At 32.7% G+C, this 13,174-nt stretch overlaps 1 protein-coding gene across 1 annotated transcript in view; it reads left to right on the top strand.

Annotated features, from left to right (window-relative positions):
* The first annotated feature begins 12,331 nt into the window (after positions 1–12,331).
* Positions 12,332–13,174, top strand: part of LOC105341727 (T-box transcription factor TBX20) — a 9,014-nt gene continuing 8,171 nt past the window's right edge. Inside the window, exon 1 of the mRNA XM_011448406.4 lies at positions 12,332–12,686. Coding sequence (XP_011446708.3) covers positions 12,509–12,686 — 178 coding nt within the window. The 5' untranslated portion in view covers positions 12,332–12,508. The remainder of the gene's footprint in view (positions 12,687–13,174) is intronic.

Below are 13,174 nucleotides of genomic sequence, written 5' to 3'. Positions count from 1 at the left end.
GATTTTTTTTACACTACAAATTACGATCTCTTGATCAAAGTTGAGGTTTTTCTCTTTGTTCGACTTTCGAAATGCTTCATATTATTGATATGAGCATGTGAGCAGGATATGTATTGTTCAGAATTAGGGATAAAATGGAAACATTTTTTGGAATTAATCATCGCCGTTGCTTCATGGTGTTTAATCTATTCTATTAAGTAATGCATTTTTAGAATATTAGATATTCATTCCCATTATCAAGAAAATATCAATCTAAATAACATTAGATCGTTCACCCGCTCCAAGTATATCGCTTCACAAAACTCTCTGTGTAGCGATCTACTTGGAGCGCATGAGATAATTTATTTTGATTAGATTGAGAAAATATTAAATGTTTATACTATCCACCGTAGATTAGTGATGAGCCATCAAAACAAAATACTACTAAATGAATAAAATAAGTAATTATTTTGGTGTGTACATATGCTCTTCGCATGGACCATGTATATATTTATGGAAAAAAGAAATGATACTTGAAGCGCGATTATCTATATACTAGTATATACAAGAAATCATATTGACGCAAGCGTCAAATGGGCCGCAAAAAATATAATTGTTGTATAAATCATTGGTTGTTTACATAAAAACACACCACAAAGAAGAAAATAAGAGTTGGTTGTACTAATTTGTATGGTAAATTTTAATATACTTTCAGCAACTTGTTTTGAAGTTTAACATTTTACTATTATCATAAAGAATCGATTTCGTTACTGTAAGCATTTCTAACGGAAATCGTATGATCATTGCCATAGTATGAAGTAATGGAGAACATATTGATTTTTACATTACTCTAATAAAAAGTTCAACTTATCATTTTCCTCTTGGAGATTATGTATTTCAAACCATTTTTTTTTTTTTTGCATTGTATTGAATGAAAACTTAATGCATTATATAGTCATTTTATTTGACACGGCACATAGAAATTCAAATGTATCATTTATATAAAATTTAATGACATTAAGGTCTTTCGTATTTCAGGTCTTTAGTATATATAAATTCTATTCAGGTTTCGGATTATCTTTTTTATTTTCGATGTTAAGGAAGTTCAGTGGTCAATAAATTAACCATTAGATTTACCTTAAATTTTTATAAATGATTTCTATAACTATAAGCAAAGAAAAATTAAAGAAATCTTTGCTTTAAAATTTCAATATTTTTCTATATTTTTATACAGAACTTTTCTTCATAAGGAGATTAATACAGTCTACAAATGCCCACGATCATCGAGCCCCTTAAAAATCAGAAGCTACTAATATTCCTATTGTTTCTGATTTTCTGTTGTTCGGATTTACAGGAAGTTATATATTGTTATCTGTTACGTTGTATGGTGTCATCTATATAGCAGCAGCAGCAGAAAGAAAACAACTTGCTTCATTCAATCACCTTTTTATTTTTAAAATGATGTTATATATATTTCAGCTTTTACTCAAATATATGAGGATTAATAGATTAACAAAAGGGTATGCTATAAGGTTCTTTAATTCAATTTCTTCGAATTGGAATCCATAGCATAATATCTACAGTCTCTACAACGTGAAAGTAATGCCATTTATGTGCACATCACAAACATGCTACTACCACATGTTTATACTCTCAATTTCTCTATAAACACCATAAGAGTTTCAAATTAAACTTCTCCAAAAAGGGAGTGAAAGAAAAATTTCAAGGCATCTTGTGAAGGTAAGTGTGATTTTCCTTACATCTATAAAAGATAAAACTACAATGTATTGCGCTGCTCGACGAGATGAAATGCAATATGTTTGAACATCGTTGACGGTAACAAACGGCCTCTGTTTCCGCTCTCTGAAGTGTCTAATTGCCGATAAGTGTTTTTGGCACTGACAACCAGACATGGATTTTCTCTGAGGCTGCAGATAAGTCCCGTCCTCTGGGGGTCCCGGCAATACTCGGGGAACATCATCAACACTGGGGGTCAGGATCCTTTAGGGGTGAAGGCGTCTGGGTGCTCTTACCCTAATTCCTTGTGATGACCTTTCAGTGTTAAAGAAATGCCAGTTTTGACGTAACATCTCTACTGTTTATTAATAATATGTAATATTGTTGATAACTTACTAGAGCATGGAAGGAAATAGACGTCCTCAGCACATGCCCTGTGTGATAAAATATTTTCTGCGAGATATATCCCCTAATTGCAAGATATTGAACATATTTTGTTCCATGATGTTGCGAAGGAGTTTTACGGAAATAAGAAATGTTATCATGTTCTTTGAATAACTATGATAAATTGCGGTTTCCCTGATGATAACAAAAGGTGAAAAACATTTTTATTTCAATTTAACAAACTTGGCTTTGCATTTACAAGGTGGGAACGATTATACTATAATTTGCGTGCAAGGTTTCAGATATGGTGTAGAGAAAATGAACCACAGGTAAAGCGATTGCAAACTTTACACGTCCATGCAAAAGGTAAACATTGACAAGTTAATTGAGCGAGAAATTCGGGTAGATTAGCGTGCAAGACAATTTCTAAATCCAACACCTGCAGTTGGTGGTTTTCAGCAGCCCCGGATTTAGTGGGACACACATGGTAGCCACAGTTGCCTTCTATTTGTACAGACAGTGAATACAGTATGTGTTAGAATTCATCACACCTGGGCTTATCTTGGCGGGCTCATATCGTCGTCGAAATCGCCCTCTCTGATGGCCCTGATAAGTAAGAACGAGAGAACCACAATCACTCATTTTCGCTGATTTTCTGCTCTGACCCTGAGGTGGCTTCGTAATCAGCTTTTGTTTGAAGTACAATTTAAATGTTCACACCTTACTCGGATTTCCAGGTGAAATTAACTTTACCCTAACATTACAGTAAAGTCCATTCAAGCACTCCGCTTATTCCCACGTGTAGCAACCACTCTGGCAGTGTTCTTAATTATGGGGGGACACGGGATCAGACTCCACACACGGTGGTCTGGGGACCCTATACCTTCGCCCCACTTCGCACTTTCATTTCAATCAAACATGCAAAGTGTTAAAGATTGAACAAAAACATTGAACACTTAATTATAGTTTTCAATTTTGGTGCATTCCTGACACGCAAAAAGTAACTAAATTTGAAATCTTAACGAATAGAATTGCATTTGTTTATTTCCAAATTTCACATGAAAATTCTTCATGATCATCATATATAGAATCGCACAAAAAGTATTATCTTTATTATATTGTATACGTTGAATAAAAGTTATCGTTCATAAAATTAAAAAGCTTTTGACATTCTATTTCTGAATTACAGGAAAATATTGTGATTATTTTTCACGCATGTATAAATTTCTATTTAGCTGAAAAATTATGATCATAATTTATACTTTTGACAGTTTTTGTAATTGCATTTTTCTAATAAATTAAAAACTGCAAACATTATGTAGAAAAGATAAGCTATTGTAAAATTTACAAGATAGATCCAGTTCTGATTCAATTTTATATTACTGATCTACAACTTTTATTTATACATGTACTTTGCTCTTTTTTGGAGCTTAGTTATTCGGCATCCATAGTTTTAATATTTAAGAAAAGTTTCAGTGTGAATACGCAATATCAATTATAAACGAGCCTGTCTATACTCAAGGGTTTCATTAATTAGAATTAGTATGCTGCTAAAATATACTAGTTACAGAATATTATCCCTGGAAAATTGAGGACTTTGATATAAACTATCAATGATAATAATGACAACGTGATCTTTAAAAAATCATGTATAAAACATTATCATTTAATTTTCTTTTAATATTAAAATGGATAAAATAGATTTTTTTTTAAAAACACTGCCCTGAATTCAAAACTGTCAAAATTCAAATTCAAATTTAAATTCAAAACATTATCGTTTAATTTTCTTTTAATATTAAAATGGATAAAATAGGTTTTTTTTTTTAAAAACACTGCCCTGAATTCAAAACTGTCAAAATTCAAATTCAAATCCAAATTTAAAAATTCAGAACTGCCCAAAGTGTATAGGTGGTTTAAGCATCGTTTTCAAAGGAAGCATCTGGATTGGAATCGGATAGGTGTTTCCTTCCCCCTTCCTTGTTTATATAAGTACATAATATAATACTTATCATAAATTTTAGCAGAACGAATGAATGTTTGGACTTTACTACCTCAATTTTAATTTTGTTGATGTTGGCGTTTTCTTTTATGGTATTTTACCACAACTTTTATATTTGTATTTATTAATTTATCTTACTTACTTTATTCTTATTTGTAATTCACTATTATTTTTGTTTATCTATTTATTCGTTTAAATTTTATTTATTCATTGTTTTTTATTATTGAATTATTATCAATATTACTATTGCTTTTCACAAAACAAATCATGAAATCAAAGACAAAAACAGAAATTTCTTTGAAAAACACTTACGCATTTTACCCTTTAATATTGTTTGAAAGTGTGCACTAATAAATTTAGTAAACGTCACAAAACGAAAATGTAAATAAATAACCCGTCTTTCATACTTTTTACACATGTACATTTATTAATATCCTTTTCTTGGCATCATGCTTAAATAGACAAATAATCCATGTCATCTTATTATATACATAACCAATTATTTAAGATAAATGTTATTACACTTCCTGTTATTGCATATGAATCTAATTTCCGTTTGTTTGTTTAAAAAAATGTAAAATATTATCACATTTGCAAAGGGAGAACTAAACACAGAGGGGTTATCTCTCTTTGAATATCATCAGAGCTCTTGTATTGCATAGCTCCACCAACATGAGATTTCTTTTTCAAAAAGGTATAATATAAAATTCAATAAATAACGCCAAATAAGTTTTATGTCTACTGCAATGCAACACAGAGGCGAATATGTAAGAAAAGTAAACCAGAAAGGTACATGTATGCTGTAATTCATCGTCAGATTCAGTGTAACTTCAGTGATGTATGTGAATATATTATGTTTGTTCGGTATTGTTAAATCTGAATTTCATAATTTCAATAATAATGTCTAGAAATTTGACATGAACATATTACATTGCACACTCATCTTCTAACTAGACTATTTTCATCACTGTCCTATGGGACCGACAGGCACAGGTTGTGTGGTTCTTCAGCAGACATGAAGAAGACAATGTCAGGGTCAAATTCATATGCCAAGGTCAATACCCGACAGTTAAGGTGAAAGTAGTTCAACGACATAGTGTTACATCATGCTCGCTGCAGGAATGTAAAAAATAATAACATATTGAATGGTCATGTATTCATGGCGTCTAAAACTTAATACATTCTTATAAATCCCAGGAAGATAGTTTATGAACAATATGTGTATGGAGGAGAGTTTGTTACAATGTTGTATATCAGTCTGGAACGAATAAAACTCCCTTCAAGTCATTAAAATAGTGTACAAGACATGTTAACATAACAATAAAGATGTTGAAGAATTCAGCGGTCGCAACCTCTGATTGTGATATAGAGTTCTTAAGGGGAAGCAGAGTTGCAGAATCTTGATTTGTTACCGCGACCAATATGCAGAGGAATTTTACAGGCGGTGTATTATGTCTTAATAAAACGGTAAAATCCATCTGTTATCGCCAAAGGAGACATTTGACGCGAGTATGGCAATACCAAAGAGTTGCTAGTTGGTTATTAGCGACACGTGTTCCCGACTTTACGGCTTTATAATAAGTAACACAGTCAATCTCCCGGGTATTAATTTGTTAATAGCTCTAGCATTTCCAATGTCGATTGCGATGCATTTTCAAGTCGTCATTGCAAAAACGAAAGAAAAATGGCGTGATATTGCCAAGACCTTCAGCGAGAAAAGTGAAGTCTGCCATAGATTCTCACTCTGGACCATAAATTGAAACAGCATCGTTTTATGACGTACGTGTAAACATTCATCAAGTTTTCGTTCGCACGTGATTAGCATGTGTGGGGGTTAATTTTATAATTCGTCTTATTTCAGTTTCAACATGTGGTAGGGCTTTTTTGCAATGTGCTTTCTTAATTCTTTTCTTAACGTTTTAAGCTTAAATTTTCCTTTAAAATACGGATGAAAATCTTTCTTTTTAAATCTTGTCTTTTCTAGCTCACAACTTTGGCAGAGTCATAAAATGTCATAAAGATAGAACCGCATCTATACATGGCCATTGGGTGCTCGCTGCCAGAACACTTTTGGTATCTAGGAAGAATTCCCTTTGTTTCGTCCAGTACTGATGGTAAAAGCGGCGATAACAAGGGACGGGAGATAACGTATCCATTTGTACAACCAAAAAAACCGGGAACAGTCCATACACCGGACTAGTCCGCCTAATGTTCTCCTTCAAAGCTCTATTTAATTAGCTTATTTGGTGGAGGGTTGAATGCACAAGTTTGCGCTGTGTTCTAACTCAATTAATGGCTCATTTCACCAGTTAAGACTTTTTGCCGTCTCTATATCGGCACAAATTGGTCATTGTGGATTTGCGATATCAATTAATCAGTCCCTGATACATGCGCAGCGGGAAATATCGTCATATCGGGAAGAAATGCACACTATTTCGCTAAATAGATTGATATTTTCTATCACTGTTCGGGCGCATATAACATTTTAGCGTCTTATAATTCAATTTTACGTAACGTAATTCAGCAAGCAAATTTCACTTAAGTAAATAATTATCTTAACATCTAAACACATGAATAAACGATCATCATTAGACGGGCCAATATCGCCAGTGTTCTGAAGAAACCAGTATCATTCATCTTTGGAAACAGAGTAACATATTTTGGGAGCAGCAAAGGTCCCAACTCGCTAAATTCTAATAGCTGAGTCGGTATCGGTCTTCACATAGCCTAGCCCCCACATATCTCCTATCAGAAGCAGTTGTCCCGATAATTCCGAACTGAGCAGAGAAATTCAAATTTATCAAATATGAAACAGGATCCACCGTGTTCATTAGAGGATTAGTAATGCCTCTATATTAGCCAGTTTGACGTTGATTGCTTTTAACGTCTTGTGATGCCCGCTTTTTTATCGACGTTCCCATTTAGCGATGTTGAGAATTTTTAATGATAAACAAAAAATGTTTTAGTAAATTCTGTTTATGGCTTTATCTCATATTGAAAATACAGACCAATATTTTCATAACAACTGTCTAAAGTACAGTTAAGAAAAGTCGATTTGATGGAATGCGAGTTGACATGGAAGCAACTACTTGTGTTCAGTTCTTAATTAAAAAAAACAAACATCTTTTATTTTAATTTGAAAAGTTGTTAAAAAAATAAGAATAGTCTTAAACATGTTTCTGATGCAAGAAAACGTTTTAAGGCTTACATATGAGTAATCCCAAGGAAACCACCAAATGCTGTGGAGACAGGTGTAAGAAGAATTCTACAATAATTCATCGCTAACAGCCGTAATGTACGGTACTTATCAGCTAGATGTTTTCACGTGTTGAAATCTTAACTGTAAAATAAAAATCTTGATCTTAAAAAAATGAGTAAAAAGAATTTATAATTGCTACAAGAGAAAACTTTGCATTCCATTGCTACAGGACATTTATTTCTTTAAAAAACCCCGATTGTTACATATATTTACGTTCAGGCGTCAAAGGGTCTCATTAATTTGCATTGCTGATAAATATTTTTGTCGCACTCTGTTATCATTGTGAATTGGTATGCATTATTGAATTGAGCATTGTCTATTTGTATTTTGGTGGTGCAGAAATCGCGGTATGAATGATTTAGTTGTATTTTTAAAAATGTGAAAATTATTCTTTCAATTTAGTTCTTCAACAACATATGCTCCATCAACTGTTAAATTTAATTGTTCCATTCGATCAAACTACATGTATTTCATCTGGTAGCACTTCGAGCCCATAGACAGACTAGCATTATACACGCACGTTTACATATGCCACAAAGTACAAAAAATGAGAAATTTTCTACGAAGGCTTATTATTCCTTTCTATTAAAATGTTTCGTTAATGATTTGCCAAATCAAATCTAACATGACTGAAATACATTTACTAGTATAGTTTCAGTCAGGCAAAATTTGTCAGAAACTTGACAATACTACTGGTATCTAAAAACCATATATAGTCAACCACCATGACTATAGTTATCTCCCTTAACTTGGTGTGATAAAACCTTAAGATGTTTAAGTCAGATATAATCCGACAAAAAAGGCAAACCTTTTTATATGGAACTTCATCCCCGTTTTAATTTGTAAAGACCTTTTTTTTGCAGACATTGCTCAATCAAAGGGGAAACATCGTGGTATTGCATTCAATAGGATTTGGTGATAATGCAGAGGAGATGGAATCTAAAATGACGTTAAATTGAAAAATCTTAAATTTGCTTCTCATAACCTGCTTTGGTTAAATATAAAAATGCTTTTTAATTCATGGTGGTTTGCTGTACAGGAACCACAATTTTTTAGGGTTTATATTTTCATGGTTCAAAGCGTTCTTCATTTATTAGCACTTGCATTTTCGCAAGAAGACATTTTAGTGTACTTTAAGTGTTTAAAAATTACTGCTCCATCATAAAATGCATTCTTCACGGGAAATAAAATACTACCGGATTCGGCTAATATCACAAGAAATGCAACGTAACGCATACAATCATGTAATAAGAAAAAGCTACCCACAGCACTATTTAACGGCGATTTTCACAATTAGCGAACATTATATTTGTCAAATACGTGCCATTCGATTATTTTTTTATTCTGACTTGGGAAGCAATATTTTCACAAATCGTTGTTCGACGCAAACCTGATAGTTTCTGTCGCTTTGAAGTGCACTGGTTTTTGTAAGGATTCTTCGATTTGTGATTTACGAGAACCCGTTTGACTTCAAAACTCGACAATTCTTTTTACGCCGTGTAATAATTCAAAAAAGGAATATCTGAATGGAAAATTGGTCTTGATTGGTCCTGTTTTCAACATTGAGACATTCACAAACGAAAGAGAAATGTCATTTTAACAAAATAATTAGCGTATCGTTAGGCCTGTTGATTTATGAACATTCGCACGCTAAATATCTTGTTTAAACCATCACGCTGACACTGAATGTCATTTATCTCATATCTCGTTATAGTATTATCGCAAAACAACGTTTCATTTGCCAGAAAATAAATAGCAGCCATGAAGGAACAGGAAGGGAGATTCTAATCACTGGACAGGCAATGAACAGTGGCCGGACCTCACTAATCCGACAAACTTCTCCGATCTCCGTGTCTGGCTTTTTTGAGATCTTCGCAATTTATCAAACTTTGTTTTTTGACATAATTGCTAACTTTTGAGGGGAAATCTTTGTATACGTCATTTTACGTCAACCTATGGACTGCTTTCATAAAATATCGAATTATTGATTGTTTATCACATTCTGTGCCTGTGCTTTTCTGGTTACTTTTGTAAAATTGCGAAAAACATATCACAAGTTGTACATGTATTTAGATGAAATAAACTTGGATACATTTGTTCATTCTACGACTTTGATACGGATGAACGGTAAACTCTCTCTCTCTCTCTCTCTCTCTCTCTCTCTCTCTCTCTCTCTCTCTCTCTCTCTCTCTCTCAAATTTTTTAGAAAACATGACAAAAAACAACTTTTTAAATCAGAACATATGCATTAGTGAAGTAAGCTGACAATACAGCATGACGTCATTAAAATGGAGATACCGTGTCGATCTATTCACCATCACGTGGCTATCTCGATGTTTTAATCTAATGAATTTTATGCATAGCGGATTATAACAGGCTGAGCAGTCTAAGTGCTTTGCAATATCGGCATCTTACAAAAATCAGATTGAACTTGTGGTCTTTATGTAAATAAGACAAAGCAGTGTCTTAAGACTTCACACAATTACAATTTGGTTTCCAGAGACGGTAGAGAGTATATAATTTACACAAAATTCCAGCATTATAATACACAATGAGGGAAATTACATCGTTGTAAATCTCACTTAAACATTACAGTCACATCACAATTATTTTGCCGCCAAATGTGTGGAATTTGAATTGTAAATGAGTCAAAATCATACGTTTCTTAACAGTTTGGCGCCGGCCGCTACATTGTCTTTGCATTTACGCTTCGGTTCATAAATAACAATAACGTTAATTTTGGTCCGTTCCCCGAATCAATCTCCAAGATTGGTGCTGCAAGATTTCCAATTCTAGAATGATAAAAAAACAGCTTCAGACAAATACCTCTTCTGGAACCAGATGATGAATGAAATACTCACTTTCTCTTGGTCCCGTAGATAGACCATTTCTCGTGGTCCCTGGTTTATGGTGCCAGCTATGGAAATATTCTAAAATAATGGACTCAATAAACAAAACAGCACGGTTTAGAGTGAATATCCATTTTGTCGTGTTATGAGGTTTATTTCATAAAGGCTTTTAGACAGCTTTGATAAAAAAAAACCTAATAATTAAATAATGTATCTAGATACTAAAATCCTTTTCGCGATACATAGCCATGTGTTGCCCAATTTTAATAAACCGTTGAAATATTTACCTGATAATTTCATAATAGTTTGGGGATGGTTATTATTTTTCAAATAATTTCATTCCTAAAGATAAGTTATAACACACACATACATGTACCGCTGACTTCACGTTCTGTGTCTTCTTTGTGTTCAATGTTCTAATGTTATTCTTGTAATAAAAAAAAAACCCCAATAATTGTTAATAACAATTCAAAATACGTTGTATGCTGTCAAAAAATTATTTTAGTTCTTGCATTGTAGCACCGTGGTGTTTGATTAATTATTCTTAAGTCTCTGACTAATTTTCTATCTTTCAATTTTTGAGTTTATTAAATATCATAAGATACTCGATTGGTGTGATCATTATGATTTACTTGCAAGTAAATTGCTAAATGTCATTGCCTGTAACTTTCCCCCTTCAGAGTTGCCTTTGCTGTCGGTAGTTTTTGTTCCGTGTACTCAGTGCTTTGATTAATGAAGGTCCCGATTCCAAGGGACTGAACGCGTTGGACCGGAAACAACACTTACTCGCTTCATGGAACAACGATCCCGATGATTTAATAACCATTCAAAAATCGTAATCAAGGAGTTTCACACATCGTCGGCACTACAGTTCTGATTTAGATCAGAGCTGACTTTCTTTTTTTTTATGCCGGTGTTTTGTAGAAAAAAAAATTCCACTTGAACTTTATCCCTTAAACTTGTGTGATCTTCATCACCAAAATCTTCTTCTTCTTCTTTTTCTTCTTCTGTCGATGATTTCCAACCATATGACAAGCATGACGTACAACACAGGCTCTGAGATTATAATGCTCCAGGAAGATCTTTGAATTACTAACAAACAATATAGATCGAGTCAACACAATAAATGTAGTTTGGTGATTATTTTAAAAATATATGTTTAATTTGTATTCAAATTCAAATTTAAATTTTTGACATAAGTTTTAAATTTGTGAAGAAAAACGTAATTTTGTTTTTAAACTTTACATCCACAACTTGGTTTGTTTTCAATCAAGCTGATGAAAAAATATATATAACATTTCTTATTTATTGGGTGTTGCTTTTCAAAGAAACATATGAAATAAATTATTTTCAGGCCTGATCTTCTGTAGCGGAGAAAGCGCTCGTAAAAATAACATCAATATTATTCATAAATCTAAAGAGATCATTCAACTTTTCCTAAAGCTTGGAGATGTTGTGTTTAAAATACAATATATGATACCAACTTTTATTCTGATTTATTGTGATCATCTTTCTCCTATTATTTTGTAATTGTATGCTAGTACTATTTAAGGAAGTCGTTATAATTTTTTTAATGTACATACATATCTATGAAGTAATATTATCCCTTGATTTTAGTATATAAACACTGTATATTTTAATTTTATTTTCCATTTAAAATAATTATCATTCTTTCCTGGAAGTTTCAACTATTCTGCTTTTGATTTATTCAGGACCCGACATTGTCCGTCAAAAATATCAGCCATCTCGCATATTGATTTCTCCTTTCTGCACAACTTGAAGAATATTTCATTTTAAATTCATCACATGAAATTTTTCAAATTTATCTAATTCATCGAGGTTTTGTTGTATTTTTTATTAATTCCTAAAACGATATCAGAATACAAAAAACACAAAAAACATAGCACAATCTGCCGAGACATTTTCTGCGAACCTGTCATCCTGTCCATACACCGCATGCCCATATCAGCGGTAGATCGATCCCGACAGTATTGGTGAGGCTGACTCCTCCCATTCAACATCTGATTGGCAGTTCTCCGCCGCGAACAGCCAATAGCAAACAGTTTAAACTAGTGAAGAAAATTAACAGAAACTTAAGATGGTACTTAAGATATACAAATGTTATAGCGATGGTTTAATTGAAGTAGTTACATAGAATTGTTTGGCAGATGATAAACAAACATATCCGTTAGTTCGTGTGTGGTTCTATCTTTTATATTCTTATCAATAAACATTTATCCAGCAAAAGTTTTTAATAATTAAGGAAATTTCGTGCTGAAAATATCACACAAAAATCTGGAAATGGATTCTGAAGAAAATTCTCGGACTGAGAGCCTGACCGGAGAAATGGCGTCCTCGGCTAAAGCTGTCCAGCTGTCGTCCAAAGCCACGGCATTCTCGATCGCCGCCATCATGGGAGGGGTGTCCGCCTCCGCCACCCCGGAGAGCCCGAGGGCCAAAGAAAGTCTACCCGTGCTTGGTACGTATTAACATTTTTTTTCCAATTCCTAATCAGTAGAAAATATGTACTACATGTATCTAAAATAGGGAATATTTTTTAAATAATTCTAAGCTATTTTTTTTAAATTATTTGTTGCACACTGTAACATTATTTTACGATAACTATATTTTCCATGGTATTTAACTTATAATGAAATTACAATTTATATTTGATTTACAAAATAAATGACAGTTTTGTAGTTTAGGTAAAAATGAATTAAAATTCAAATTGGTTTCATGTTTAACTTTAAACAAAACTCAATCTGTGCCGTGATTATATTTGTATACATTCAATTTCGCCATGAATACATGTAGTTATTTATGTAAATAAAACTCGTACACTAATAGAATATTATTTAGTTATGTAATTCATTTAATTTGAAAATTAGGAAAATATACAATAAACAAATTTAAAGAAAATTAAAAATCCTGTGATGTATATTATCGCATACTAGTAATCTGGATGAG

Source organism: Magallana gigas, chromosome 3 (assembly GCF_963853765.1).
Source record: "Magallana gigas chromosome 3, xbMagGiga1.1, whole genome shotgun sequence".
NCBI classification, from domain to species: domain Eukaryota; kingdom Metazoa; phylum Mollusca; class Bivalvia; order Ostreida; family Ostreidae; genus Magallana; species Magallana gigas.
This window is presented reverse-complemented; position numbering and strand designations above follow the sequence as displayed.